The sequence below is a fragment of the Embiotoca jacksoni genome, unplaced genomic scaffold, assembly GCF_022577435.1.
Source record: "Embiotoca jacksoni isolate LCO1_2020_lvr unplaced genomic scaffold, fEmbJac1.0.p SCAF_1, whole genome shotgun sequence".
Taxonomy (NCBI): domain Eukaryota; kingdom Metazoa; phylum Chordata; class Actinopteri; family Embiotocidae; genus Embiotoca; species Embiotoca jacksoni.
Genome location: NW_027185229.1, coordinates 25756700 through 25772317, shown reverse-complemented (window position 1 = coordinate 25772317; position 15618 = coordinate 25756700). Strand labels below are relative to the sequence as shown.

Below are 15618 nucleotides of genomic sequence, written 5' to 3'. Positions count from 1 at the left end.
GGTTATTATTAGTCAGCACGCATTTCATGAATATGACTCATTTAAATACTTAAATAAAACAAAGTCATTTCAGAGCAGTTATCATCCCGGCATGTTGTGAAAGATAACCTGAAGACACATTGCAGGTAATGTGATGCATTGTGAGACCCACTTGTATTGATCCTTTAGTAAAAGCTCTGAAAGGTCAGATTGTGGGAAAGCAGGGAAGAGTGACTCAGAGCCCCACTGGGACGACCTCTGAAAGCCTGGAGGGAACACGTTGGTAAAACCTGCTCATCTGTGTCAGAATGAATATTACATAACAGTGCATATTATATATATATAGAACAAAGTTACACTTAAAAATGAAACCAAGTTTAGATATGTTTTGATGATAGCTGTCCATTGCATCAATTAAAGAACACATTTTATGATGTGTTGGTGTGTACTTCTATAAAAGAAATACCATTCATATGAACTAACTGTTTGTACTTTTTGTTTTTGTGTTATTGTCCATGCAGCTACTCTGTGGGAGTTATGCATTTCAATTGGTGTTTTCAAAAAATTATATTTATTGAGTGGTTAAGTATTTTTGTGTCATGTTCATTGCTCTGGGCAGCTTGGATTATCATGTTGCACTACTTACTGCTCATATTTCACCTTCCATGAACAGACTACTGACAAGTCAATTTTCCACTGATGGCCTGATGAGCGTGTGCTCAGTAAAATTTGCAGACCCACTGCTCCACATAATGCTCCGAGATTTATCATTATCCCCGCTACAGTAACCACATTGGGCGTATTGCATGTTTTATGGTCACACCAAGCTCTCTGATTGGCTGGAAACTAGGAGAACAGCTCAGGTCTCTCCTCGGTCCAGAGTTCCTCAAACAGCAGCCAGACTCCAAGCAGGAGAAAGCAGACATCCTGGAGATGACAGTTTGCTTCCTGACACAGCTGCAGCAGCAGAACCAACAGCAGAGAAGACTGCTGAACCACGTCAACCAGCTGCAGTCTTCCTCTGATAACAACCTGAGAGAGGCTGACTTCTCTCCTCTGAGCTCCACAGTCCAGACCAGCATCACCAAAGACAAGAGTCCAGTCAACAGCGCCCTATGGAGGCCGTGGCCTATATTTACAGAAAGATGTATTTTCTGTGTTTTGTGCAAAATGAGGAAATAACAGCAACTATATCTTTCAAGCATTTTTTTTAATCAAATCTGATTGCATCAGCAATTTTGATATCTCACCGTTCATCAAGCACTGGTAATGCTGGTACATTTCTTATCTTTCATTTGTGATGTTTGTGATCGTTGTGATAAAATGTCCCTATCGTGACATTGAATCTAAATAGATGCATAATGAGGCACACTTCTATTGTTCCTCCAGTGACAGCAGTGAAAGGACAGAGTGTGGGAAACCAGAGGAAACTCACTCACAGAGCCCCTGTGGAACAATAGATCCAGACCTTTGGCCTGAAGGGACGGAGAGTAAAGCGGAGCATGGTGTCAAAAATGGAAACTACCTGGTACGTCTCAAATCATAGACTGAAGATTTGTTTTGCTGTGATAGAAAATAGTGTAATTTTAGTGTATTTTAAGATTGAATCAAATCTTTGAAGCAACCAATCAGGTTGTTTCCCTCCAGATGGTTGGTGTCGTCAGGCTCTGTCTCTGTTAGACTGCACGACCAGCAAGCGCCACAAAAGCTCCTTTCAAAGTCCTTTTGTAGAGAACTGACCACATCATTCAAAGACTGAGTGTGGGAAACTGAGAGAAACTTTCTGCTCAAACCAACTACAACCCACAAGACACAGGACACACCTGCTGCATCTGGACAAGAAGACTTGGTCTCAGTTTAAACAGAAATATTTAAATACAATAAAAATGTATGTTGTTCTCCAGTATTTGCAGCTCTGATGAAAAAAAAAGTTTAAAAAAAAAAGTAGAATTAAAAAATTTGAGAAATCAAATACTATAGAGTTCTGTATACAACAGACTATATTGTCTAACAGTTTATATTATATTGAAGAGGATCGGTAAGTTTGTACCCGAATTGTTGTGGATCCGTGTTTAATTCCATTATAAAAATTCTCAACAGGATTCACTAAAATTCCTGGACACAATCTGTGACGTAACAAAAGGCATGTGCTCAGTCAAAGTCATTGATCTCAGCATCAGGCAGCCGATCGGCTCTCTACAGGGTCACCACTTTCCCAGAATCACACAGAGATCCTCCTCCTGTTCCCCTGAGATCAAACTATTGTCCTCTACTAAAATGAACACTGGGCATGTGGCAGGTCAGATTTCCTTTTTCTTCTGACGAGCTCTCTGATTGGGTCAAACTGTGGGAAACCTCAACCAGACCAAGACCCACACATTCATATGGAGATGTGGGAGTATAAATAGGAGGGAAGAAGCCAGCAGAGATCAGATTCTCTCTACAGAGACCTCCACAGCACAGAGATCCAACCATGGCACCTACAATCACTGCAGCAATGACCGATTCTCAGGAGCATCTGACTCTGACCCACAAGGTAAACTGAAGATTCATGAAATGTCAATCATCATTCATGACAGATTGTATTTTCTTGCTCACTTTATGCTCCTCAACAAGTTTATTCATGACTTTGTTCTTCTTTCTGCAGCTCAGAAAGCCTCTGGTGGAGAAGGTACGCAGAGAGAGAATCAACAGCTGCATTGAGCAGCTCAGGTCTCTCCTCGGTCCAGAGTTCCTCAAACAGCAGCCAGACTCCAAGCAGGAGAAAGCAGACATCCTGGAGATGACAGTTTGCTTCCTGACACAGCTGCAGCAGCAGAACCAACAGCAGAGAAGACTGCTGAACCACGTCAACCAGCTGCAGTCTTCCTCTGATAACAACCTGAGAGAGGCTGACTTCTCTCCTCTGAGCTCCACAGTCCAGACCAGCATCACCAAAGACAAGAGTCCAGTCAACAGCGCCCTCTGGAGGCCGTGGTAGACACCTACAGACTGCAGCTACTACCACAAACTGAACAGACCATATTGGTCAAAGATTACTGGACTGAGTTCTTTGACATTTGATGGACTTGTTCTTCTGTTTGTACAGAAGGTTTTATTTTATGTGTACAAGAAGACGTTTCCTGAGGAAATGACAGCAACTATATCTTTCAAGTTCAGAAAGAAAACATCTTGTCACGCATGTTGCATGAACAATATCTGATTGCATCAGCAATTGACTGTACTTCATGTACCTTTAATGTTACGGCAGCATTTGTTATCTTTGATTGTTATTGATCACAGTGATCAAACATTTAAACGTCCATTTTATGGACAAATTGTCCTACTGGACTTTATCTCCCTTTAATCTCTCTGATTATTCAAAGCTGATCTGTTGTAAGATCCAAATGTTTCTCCTTTCTTTCTGAAAGATTTACTTCATGTCACAGTTTTCTTAAAAGAAATGACCATATTGGTCAAAAACTACTAGAACTGAATTCTATGAAGTTGAAGGACTTCTTCTGTTTGTACAGAAGTTTATTTTATTCTGTGAAGTTCACACTTTAATGTATAAATATTTCCTATGGAAATAGTGACACAGGCCAATATTATCTTTCATGTCAGAGAAGAATCATTGTGCAACTGTACATTCACTGTCATCGTATGTAAAACTATACATCCCTCTGTGGTGATACATGATGACATGACGTTTAGGACTTCCTGAGTCTTAGTTTTTATAAAACACATTTAATTGTCCTTTGTCTGGACATGTTTTCTAAATGGATATCATTTTAATCTCATTGATTACTCAGCATTGATCTGTTATCAGATCAAAATGTATTCTTTTTTTTCTTATGTCTAAAGGAGAGTTTATTATCATGATACTGTCTGGATGGTGAAGACAGCAGAACCTTTTGAAAGAAAATGTACTGACTTCACTTGAAGTTAACTTGCTCACATCACTATTGTGATGATCTCATCATGATCTGTTCTCAGGTCAGTTTATTTCTTTGTCTTTGTATAAAGTGCCGATCGTTCATTTTGAAATGTGTTTCATGTGAGACAGAAAGTTGATTCATCTCTTAATGTTTGTGTCTTTTGTAAAGACGACTGTTCCTCCACTCATTTTGAGTAGAGTCTTGGAGATGTTACCAAGTTATTGTTGTGATGCATCATCACGTCTATCTGCCTCCAGTGGAAACTGTCAGTGAAATTAATATTGACTTCATCTGAATGAATAAAATCTATGAAATCTAAAGAATTTTTGTGTTCCCATCTTGTTTCTTATTATGCATAATTATGATATTAAGTTAAAGAATGAATTCTTTAAGTGTTCTTTTTAATATTTTTCTCACATAACTAACAGGGCTGCAATGTAACTTCATATTTCAATGATGAAGATCAGAAATCAGCCTGGAAGATACATATCTCTACATAAATACAATGCAGCCTTGTTTTAGTTCAATTCTAAGAATACATTTTCAAATGATTGATGAAGAAATCTGATGAACTGAAGGGAAATGTAAGTGATTAAAGACAGTAGTGGAGACATTTTCATCATGCCTCTACTTGAGCATTAAAGATGAACTAATCGCTGACTCATCACTTTGGAGAGGTCCTCACTTCCAGGTGGTGGAATGCCAAAACTTTAAAGATGACTGTTGTCTCCTCATGTGATGGATGAGAAGACACACTTCTATTGTTCTTCCAGTGAAAGGACAGAGTGTGGGAAACCAGAGGAAACTCACTCACAGAGCCCCAGTGGGACAATAGATGCTGAACTCTGTCCTGAGCAGACAGAGGGGAAGAGGGAATATGGTGGGATCAAAAGGAAAAAGCCCGCTTATTGGTAAACGTAGTCCTCTAATTTGTCCTACTGGACTTTATCTCCCTTTAATATCTATGATTACTCAAAGCTGATCTTTTGTAAGATCCAAATGTTTCTCATGTTTCAAATGTTGTAGCGATATCAAGAAACATCTACAGGACTGGAAATAATGAAAACTGATCCCGTATAACAGACGGGTGATCAGGTACAGAATAACAAATCATGACATGTTGGTATGTTACATAACATGATCAATGAAACTAAAACCTGCAAGTTTCTGACAACTACAGTGTTATGAAACTTTATAAAGGACCAGTGAATAAAAGTAGAGGATTGTTCAGTGTGAAGCTACTGATGAAATACTGTGCTTTTCTTTTTATCAACAAAATAAAGGACTGCTTTTATAAAACATGTATTTTTGGACTTTTAAAGTTTCTAAAAAGACAAATGTGTAATCAAATGATTGGCTCTTATTTGGCCAAAGACAAAACTAATTCAACGTGGCACACGCTAAATATTCAGTCAGTGTACAGAGTGTGAACGTCCCAGACAAGTGAGTCGTAACTGAGTTAGATCAGCATCCTTAACCACTACAGCAGCAGACTATTGTCCACTGGGATTTGGCACACTTCACAAGCAGCTGTCTCACTCTCTGTCTCATTTATAAAGCTGTGATGTTGAACTAGTTGATGATGTCATGTTTGAACTTCTCTACTGTCAGACGTTTGATAACTAGCTCCAGATTAAATATAATAGTTGACATCTAAGACACCTTCAAGTATATTTTAAGATTGAATCAAATCTTTGAAGCAACCAATCAGGTTGTTTCCCTCCAGATGGTTGGTGTCATCAGGCTCTGTCTCTGTTAGACTGCACGACCAGCAAGCGCCACAAAAGCTCCTTTCAAAGTCCTTTTGTAGAGAACTGACCACATCATTCAAAGACTGAGTGTGGGAAACTGAGAGAAACTTTCTGCTCACACCAACTACAACCCACAAGACACAGGACACACCTGCTGCATCTGGACAAGATGCAGCAGTTTAAAGTTTAAGTTTAAACAGAAATATGTTTTTTTTTACCTAGTTGCTATTTATTAATTCCTTTGTTTTATTGATTCTGCTTGATTTATTAATTTCACTGTTTGTTTTACTATCTTTCATTTATTATTATATTTTGTAAACTGTTCCCTTTTCAAATCTACGTAAAGCACTTTGAAACTGTTTCTTGAAAAGTCCAATATAACTAAAAGTATTAAAATCCTTATCAATATTATAGAAAGTCATAAAAGCAAGTCAGGAGATGTTCTTGATTCTGATTAGGGTTGAAAATCTTTCTCAGTTTGATGTGTTGGAATGGGAAAGCTTTAATATGACATGATGTCTCTGAACAAAGGTCACACATTGCAGCCAAGTAGATGCACAATGACACACACTTGTATTGATCCTCCTGTAAAAGCACTGAAGAGACAGATTGTCAGAAACCAGAGAAAACTCCCTCTCAGAGCCGCAGAGGGACAAACGATAGAGATCTCTAAAAACACAGAGACTCAAAGGGGAATAAGACTACTTAAAGAAAACTATGATGATGTGTTGTAAATCAGTCTGTAAATTTGGTGCTCATTAAAATGATTGTGATCAGGAGGATATTGTTTCATAAAATGTCAGTAACATAACCTGTAAAACTAAACTATAATCTCACATTTAAAATGCACCACTGATGTTTAACAAACTTTCTGACTCAAAAACGAAATGTTGATATGCAAAATATGAACCAGGAAATAAAAAAATTTAAAAAAATTGGCGTTCAGTTCGAAAAACCTATTTTACTCTAATTCGGTGTATGTTTAAGTTTTATAAAATTTCCAAAAATGTAAATAACTGCTCTACAATTTTTTTTTTCATCCTCTGTTAAGGGAAATCTGAAGGAGCATTTATTTTAGAAAACTTTAAAGGACAAAATAATTCATCGCTGTGGTCACCACATGTGCCGAAATTAATAGAACACACGCCAAACATTGAATAATGGAAAGAGTGTGGGAAAGTTCTGAAGAGGAGAGTCACAGTTAAAGCAGATTTGCATCCTTGACAACACCAGCACCCGACTATTGTCCACAGGGATTTGGCACACTTCATGAAACAGCTGCCTTAACCTCCCCTTTCAGTAAAGACAGGAAATATTGAACCATCTGATAAAAGAGATTTTATTTCATGTTGACTGGATGTTCAAACTATCGGAAAGTGCAATTTGAAAAACTGGAGAACAATTCAGAAGGATTGCTGAAAGTCTATGTAGTTCTGACTGTATTTTAAGATTGAATCAAATCTTTGAAGCAACCAATCAGGTTGTTTCCCTCCAGATGGTTGGTGTCGTCAGGCTCTGTCTCTGTTAGACTGCACGACCAGCAAGCGCCACAAAAGCTCCTTTCAAAGTCCTTTTGTAGAGAACTGACCACATCATTCAAAGACTGAGTGTGGGAAACTGAGAGAAACTTTCTGCTCAAACCAACTACAACCCACAAGACTCAGGACACACCTGCTGCATCTGGGCAAGAAGACTTGGTCTCAGTTTAAACATAAATATTTAAATACAATTAATATTTGATGTTGTTCTCCAGGAATTTTTTTAGCTTTCATAAAAAAAAGTATTTCATTGTTTTCAATACAATTGAGGAATTTGTGGAAATGATAGACACCATTATATTGGATACAATACACTATAAACATATATGACAGCAAATTGCACTATATAAAACCGGATGAGAGAACTTTAACGCACAGCATTGTGGATCAGTGTTTTGTTCCATCATAAAGATTCTCCACAGGAATCACAAAACTTCATAGACAGTCTTTGGTTTAATCTGTGACGTAACAAAAGGCGTGTGCTCAGTCAAAGTCATTGATCTCAGCATCAGGCAGCAGATCGGCTCTCTACAGGGTCACCACTTTCCCAGAATCACACAGAGATCCTCCTCCTGTTCCCCTGAGATCAAACTATTGTCCTCTACTAAAATGAACACTGGGCATGTGGCAGGCCAGATTTCCTTTTTCTTCTGACGAGCTCTCTGATTGGGTCAAACTGTGGGAAACCTCAACCAGACCAAGACCCACACATTCATATGGAGATGTGGGAGTATAAATAGGAGGGAAGAAGCCAGCAGAGATCAGATTCTCTCTACAGAGACCTCGACAGCACAGAGATCCAACCATGGCACCTACAATCACTGCAGCAATGACCGATTCTCAGGAGCATCTGACTCTGACCCACAAGGTAAACTGAAGATTCATGAAATGTCAATCATCATTCATGACAGATTGTATTTTCTTGCTCACTTTATGCTTCTCAACAAGTTTATTCATGACTTTGTTCTTCTTTCTGCAGCTCAGAAAGCCTCTGGTGGAGAAGGTACGCAGAGAGAGAATCAACAGCTGCATTGAGCAGCTCAGGTCTCTCCTCGGTCCAGAGTTCCTCAAACAGCAGCCAGACTCCAAGCAGGAGAAAGCAGACATCCTGGAGATGACAGTTTGCTTCCTGACACAGCTGCAGCAGCAGAACCAACAGCAGAGAAGACTGCTGAACCACGTCAACCAGCTGCAGTCTTCCTCTGATAACAACCTGAGAGAGGCTGACTTCTCTCCTCTGAGCTCCACAGTCCAGACCAGCATCACCAAAGACAAGAGTCCAGTCAACAGCGCCCTCTGGAGGCCGTGGTAGACACCTACAGGCTGCAGCTACTCCCACAAACTGAACAGACCATATTGGTCAAAGATTACTGGACTGAGTTCTTTGACATTTGATGGACTTGTTCTTCTGTTTGTACAGAAGGTTTTATTTTATGTGTACAAGAAGACGTTTCCTGAGGAAATGACAGCAACTATATCTTTCAAGTTCAGAAAGAAAACATCTTGTCACGCATGTTGCATGAACAATATCTGATTGCATCAGCAATTATGATTATTTGTCTCTGTTTTTCAAGTACTTTTAATGCTATAGTAACATTTGTTATCTATTGTTATTTACTGATTATTTTGATCAAACACGTATTGTCCGTTTTATGGACAAATCTTCAGAATGGACATTATGTCCTTATAATCTCTTTGATTGCTGAAACTGATCTGTTGGAAGATCCAAATGTTTATCCTTTTCTTTAAAGGTTTCATTAATATCACTGTTACAATTATTTAGTAACACGTTGTTGCCTCATTGCATAATATTATATTGGTAAAATACAATGCAATGGTAATAACATAATGGTCCTTTTTATGGATGTTTCATCTGAATTGATTTTACCTAATTCTATATGATTACAAAAAAATGATCTGTTTTAAGATCAGTGTGTTTATCCTTTTATTGTAAAAGGTTTGTTTAATGTCAAACTATCACTGTTTTTTAGTGACAATGTCATTTCTTACACAAATAATCAATTTAATGGTTTGTGGTTAATTATGTGATCTGTTTAAAGGTCAGTTTTAACAGTTATTCAGAACAAATGTCAAAGGACAGGCGAGTTCTGTCCTCAAATACTGTAGACTGTTTGTCTTTTATAAAGACAGTTGTTCCTTTACTCTCTCTGAGTACAGTGTGTCTTGTAGAAATCTACAAGTTGTTGTTGTGATGTATCATTACCTCTTGTTGGAGCTTTCATACTTGATGTGGCTCATTGTGCTGTGTTGAATAAACAAACACTGACAGCTGAAAACTGTGTTCTCATGTCAATATGTGCCATAATTACCCGTCTCATAATGATGACAGACAGATGTTCTCCATTTTCTTTCATTTCCGGTTAACTAGTCGGTCTTCATCAATGTCCCGACATTCAATTGACAAATCACCATAAAACTCAGCAGACAGTGTAATTGTTCATCCACGAACAACATGCTGAGTGTAAAACAAAACTCTGGAGTCACGCAGGATTATCATTGTTATTTTACTGTGTTTATATGATTTAATTGTAAAGAGAAAATGAACATCTATAATGTTTTCTTACAACACTATTTTGGTACAATCATCCGGTTGAGGTTTTTAATGGACAAAAATGTAACGTTATTAATTTCCCTCTTTGAAGAGGTCGCATGAATCTAATGTGATGCATAATGAGGCACACTTCTATTGTTCCTCCAGTGACAGCAGTGAAAGGACAGAGTGTGGGAAACCAGAGGAAACTCACTCACAGAGCCCCTGTGGAACAATAGATCCAGACCTTTGGCCTGAAGGGACGGAGATGAACTGGGAGAATGACTCTTAAGCACAAGGAAACTTCTTTTGAGTCTAACCTGTGTAAGATTGTGTATCAATCTTCACTGTCACTCTAGAATACCATCATTTTATTTGGAAACATCCAATATTTTTAGTCATGTTTAAAAATTTTGTTTTCCCTATGACACTACGCAAGATAAACTGTCAAACATATTAAGTGCATTAATCGATTAGTTAATTGATAAAAATAATAATGTTTAATTATTATGATGATTGATTTTTTTTTTTTTTTTTTTTTTTTTAAATACGAAAATAGTGAAAATACACCAAACGTTGTCTGACCCCAGATTCTCAAATAAGAAGCGTTTCTGCTTTTCTCTGTTTTATATGACTGGAAACGGAATATCTTCGGACTAATTACTGAACAAAAAACATTCCAAGTCATGTGGGCCTCTGATTTGGAATCTGGGAAAGTGTGATCTATATTTTTTTTGTAATATTTAGATATTTCCCACGAACTTTGTAAGTTTTAAATTTACAGCTGATTCATCGATAATAAAAATAGTTGCAAGTTGTAGCGCTTGGAGAATTAACGCCTCACAAAACGTGGGCTCTAAACAGGAGACTGCTGAGACACAAAACTACTGAACAATGTTCAGATGCTGAGAGGCTGTTTAACATTGAAAAATATTCAATCAATGAGACCATTTTCCAAAAATGCCAGTGCAGATTTTAAGGTGTGCATCATTTGGATGAACCGACCAAACATACAATGTCGAAACTCATTCACTCAATAAAGTGAAAATATTTTTCTTTTTGTATTTGTTTTTCTTATTTCTGTGTTTAGATTTTTCCTTCATTTTTGAATTTGGAGTATATGTCCCTCGCAGTTCTTCCTTTTTTTTTTTTTTTTTTTTTTTTGTGCACATACATCAGGGCCACCATAATTTCCTTTTTACTTGCCATGGTCACAACATCTGAAGGCCACGTAAAGCCCAGTAAACTACATTGCTTGTCAGATCTTCTGACTTCCCAAGTTGTAAATTGCAGCATTAAGTTGCAGCATGGTCAAGACAGTGAAGGTATAGTAAAAAAAAATCAGATTCCCTCTACCACTTTGAAAAAGATAACGCTTTGAACCTCAGGTTGCTATAGCGACCCTATAGTCATTTAAGAGAATAACATTAAAAAGCAATGCTTTTTGTCATTTTTAATACTTTGACATTCAAATATTGTTTCAGACACATAGTTTCAGGATTATCATGGAGTTGACAGCAAGACACCATTAAAAACAATATTTAGACAGAGTGTAAAATGTATATTCCCCCGTCACTAAAGACACAAGGTATGCATTTAAGATGTTAATCATGTTTTGAGAGGCTCCACCCTTTATCCTTGACACCCGCAATCTGCTTGAGCCAGATTATTATAAAAGCCTATTTGTTGAGCGGCACCTGCCTATTTTCTGCTAATAGATGAAGTGTGGGAAAGCTCTGCCGAGCAGAGCGGGGTTGAATGTTAATGAGGTCCACTCCACCAGCAGCCCGCCAATTCTCCAAAGGGATTCGGCACACTTCAGGGAACAGCTGTTCCTCCAGTAAACCTCCCACCCTCAAAGCTGAAGTTTCAATGATGGTTTGATAGATGTTTAATAATCAAGCAATATTATGACTACAGGTTAAAAAAGTACAAAAGTGATTGCAAACTGAAAATATGACAGGCCAAATAATTTAAAGTATATTTTGTGACGGATTATTCACAATAAATTCAAACTTTACAAACTCTTAGAGCCAGCCAATGGCATCGTTTCCCTCCAGATGGTTGGTGATGTAATGCTCTGTTTCTATAACAACGCACAGCCAGCATCTGTCAGGGAAGTCCCTTTGCGGATCATTGACCACAGCACAGAGTCAGTGTGGGAAACTGAGATCAACTTGCTACTCACACTGACAACGCGACACGTGTCAAAAGACACGACTGCATCTGGACAGCAGCAAGATTATTGTCTTCAGTTATTTTACGTGAAATCAAATATCATCAAACTCTGACACCTTATGTCAATGTTGTTGGAATATTGGATATTTTTTTTAAATAAAATTAAAGTAAAATGCTAACATTGTGTAAAAACAAAACATTTTACTGAATTATACATTTTAATTGTTAATTTTCAACCTGGGTTCATAAGAGGCTCTAAAAACACAGTCAACATGTCAATTTTTACTCTGCAAACAACTTGTTCGTTACATATTATTCCCACATGTGTGTGATAAGATGATGAGCGTGTGCTCAGTCAAAATCATTAATCCCAGCACCAGGCAGCAGATCAGCTCTCCACAGGGTCACCACTTTCCCAGAATCACACAGAGCTCAGTGAGTCTCTCCATCTCCCCTCAGTCCTCCAGCTGTTCCCCTGAGATCTAACTATTATCCCCAGGGCATTAACTAGAGCATGTTGCTGCTCCACATGCCTTATTGTCTCAACGAGCTCTGTGATTGGTTCAAACTGTGGGAAACCTCAACCAGACCAAGACCCACACATTCATATGGAGATGTGGGAGTATAAATAGGAGGGAAGAAGCCAGCAGAGATCAGATTCTCTCTACAGAGACCTCCACAGCACAGAGATCCAACCATGGCACCTACAATCACTGCAGCAATGACCGATTCTCAGGAGCATCTGACTCTGACCCACAAGGTAAACTGAAGATTCATGAAATGTCAATCATCATTCATGATAGATTGTATTTTCTTGCTCACTTTATGCTCCTCAACAAGTGTATTCATGACTTTGTCCTTCTTTCTGCAGCTCAGAAAGCCTCTGGTGGAGAAGGTACGCAGAGAGAGAATCAACAGCTGCATTGAGCAGCTCAGGTCTCTCCTCGGTCCAGAGTTCCTCAAACAGCAGCCAGACTCCAAGCAGGAGAAAGCAGACATCCTGGAGATGACAGTTTGCTTCCTGACACAGCTGCAGCAGCAGAACCAACAGCAGAGAAGACTGCTGAACCACGTCAACCAGCTGCAGTCTTCCTCTGATAACAACCTGAGAGAGGCTGACTTCTCTCCTCTGAGCTCCACAGTCCAGACCAGCATCACCAAAGACAAGAGTCCAGTCAACAGCGCCCTCTGGAGGCCGTGGTAGACACCTACAGGCTGCAGCTACTACCACAAACTGAACAGACCATATTGGTCAAAGATTACTGGACTGAGTTCTTTGACATTTGATGGACTTGTTCTTCTGTTTGTACAGAAGGTTTTATTTTATGTGTACAAGATGACGTTTCCTGAGGAAATGACAGCAACTATATCTTTCAAGTTCAGAAAGAAAACATCTTGTCATGCATGTTGCATGAACAATATCTGATTGCATCAGCAATTGACTGTACTTCATGTACCTTTAATGTTATGGTAGCATTTGTTATCTTTTGATTGTTATTGATCACAGTGATCAAACATTTAGATGTCCATTTTATGGACAAATTGTCCTACTGGACTTTATCTCCCTTTAATCTCTCTGATTATTCAAAGCTGATCTGTTGTAAGATCCAAATGTTTCTCCTTTCTTTCTGAAAGATTTACTTCATGTCACAGTTTTCTTAAAAGAAATGACCATATTGGTCAAAAACTACTAGAACTGAATTCTATGAAGTTGAAGGACTTCTTCTGTTTGTACAGAAGTTTATTTTATTCTGTGAAGTTCACACTTTAATGTACAAATATTTCCTATGGAGACAGTGACACAGGCCAATATTATCTTTCATATCAGGGAAGAACCAAATGTTTATCCTTTCTTTCTGAAAGATTTGATTAATGTCATGATTTTCTTACAGTTTTGCTTCTCTGTAAGTTAAACATTGTACAGTGATGAGATTTGTTACCTCTAAATTAGAATCGATCATATTGATCTAATATCTTAATCGTCCTTTTCATGGACATTTTGTGAAATATTTACCTTACGTCATGTGATTACTGAAAAATGATCTGTTTTAAGATCAGTGTGTTTTTCCTTTTAATGTAAAAGGTTTGATTATTGTCAAACTGTCACCGTTTTGTTGTGACAATGTCAGTTTTATCTTTTGAGAATCATTTGAATTCAGTGAATATTAAGAAAGATGTGATTTGTTTTAAGGTCAGTTTTAGACCAAATGTCAAAGGACAGCAAGTTCTGTCCTCAAATACTGTAGACTGTTTGTCTTTTATAAAGACAGTTGTTCCTTTACTCTCTCTGAGTACAGTGTGTCTTGTAGAAATCTACAAGTTGTTGTTGTGATGTATCATTACCTCTTGTTGGAGCTTTCACACTTGATGTGGCTCATTGTGCTGTGTTGAATAAACAAACACTGACAGCTGAAAACTGTGTTCTCATGTCATTCTGTCATAATTACACTCTCAATGATTATGAAAAATATTCTACATTTTATTTAATTTTAAATTCAATGATAGACGTCGCCATCATTGTCTTTATATTTGATTGACAAATCCTTATAAAACTCAACTCCCATTGTAAATTCATCCACAACATACATAATTAGAGTAGAACAAAGCATCATAACATGGTGAAATTGAGATTTTTCATGAAGAGAGGTCATCAATATTACGTCACTTAGTTTTACTGGAGGAGGCTGAGTCTTCAAACTGAATAAAAATGCATCTCTTAAGGATGTTTTTGCTGCACTATTATTTTAGCACAATTACCATTTTTTTTTTGGGGTGTTTTCATTGTAAAATGTTTAATGTTCACAATTTCTCTCTTTAAAGAGGTCTGACATTGTATCTAATCAGATGCATAATGAGGCACACTTCTATTGTTCCTCCAGTGACAGCAGTGAAAGGACAGAGTGTGGGAAACCAGAGGAAACTCACTCACAGAGCCCCTGTGGAACAATAGATCCAGACCTTTGGCCTGAAGGGACGGAGATTAACTGGGAGCCTGGCACCGCAACCTGAAACCTGGGTTAGATCATGTGGTCGGTTGTTCCTCTATTATAAAAAAAATCTGCATAACAACATTTATCAAAACATTTAAGTTTCATCTTCTTAATCTAGAATCAATATATTTATCATGAGGTGTTTGAAACTGAATTATCTGCAGACAAGAATCAAAGAAGTGATGTGAAGAAATTAGAAGGAGAAACGTTCCGAAAGAGAAAAGACATTTTCTTAAGAACAGTGGAAACAACAGAAGGTGTCACATTGAGTATTTTTCTATCACTTGTCACCATTTGTATCATTCTTATTTTTAACAACAGAGAGATCCGCTTTCTTGAAAACTGTGTTTTGTAGGTTGGAGCCTAAATAAAAAGTCTGCCTTGTCACAGAGGTTATTTAGTAACTATTTGTAAATTGAGTGTAAACAATAAAAGCTCTTATGTTGCAGGTGCACCTGTACACTCTGAAAACAGACATAGAGAACTTCCAATTTAATTGTGGGAAACTTTGAGTTTACTTACAGAGTTTTTCCTTATTCATCCTCAGATCTGTTTTCTTGGCCTCTGATGAGTTTTTTTTTAGATCCATCGTCTCAGAGTGATTGACATGTTGAAATCTTGTCCCTCTTCAACGGATACACTGTCCGAGCAGGTCTGAAACAGAGAAATTAGGCATTTTATATTTTTACGTAATATTCAAGTACCCACTTTTAA

General features: G+C 37.8%; 3 protein-coding genes across 3 annotated transcripts; all 3 read left to right on the top strand.

Annotated features, from left to right (window-relative positions):
• The first annotated feature begins 2405 nt into the window (after positions 1–2405).
• On the top strand, positions 2406–3714 carry LOC138198492 (transcription factor HES-5-like). Its single transcript, XM_069149933.1, has 2 exons — positions 2406–2515; positions 2627–3714. The coding sequence occupies exons 1-2, from the start codon at positions 2453–2455 to the stop codon at positions 2957–2959; spliced, it is 396 nt and encodes a 131-aa protein (XP_069006034.1). The 5' UTR covers positions 2406–2452; the 3' UTR covers positions 2960–3714.
• A 4231-nt stretch (positions 3715–7945) lies between these two features.
• On the top strand, positions 7946–9473 carry LOC138200030 (transcription factor HES-5-like). The gene is made up of 2 exons (XM_069152408.1): positions 7946–8053; positions 8165–9473. The coding sequence occupies exons 1-2, from the start codon at positions 7991–7993 to the stop codon at positions 8495–8497; spliced, it is 396 nt and encodes a 131-aa protein (XP_069008509.1). The 5' UTR covers positions 7946–7990; the 3' UTR covers positions 8498–9473.
• A 3092-nt stretch (positions 9474–12565) lies between these two features.
• LOC138200022 (transcription factor HES-5-like) lies at positions 12566–14324 on the top strand. The gene is made up of 2 exons (XM_069152396.1): positions 12566–12674; positions 12786–14324. Exons 1-2 carry the CDS (start codon positions 12612–12614, stop codon positions 13116–13118), a joined length of 396 nt encoding a protein of 131 aa, XP_069008497.1. The 5' UTR covers positions 12566–12611; the 3' UTR covers positions 13119–14324.
• Positions 14325–15618: the final 1294 nt, after the last annotated feature.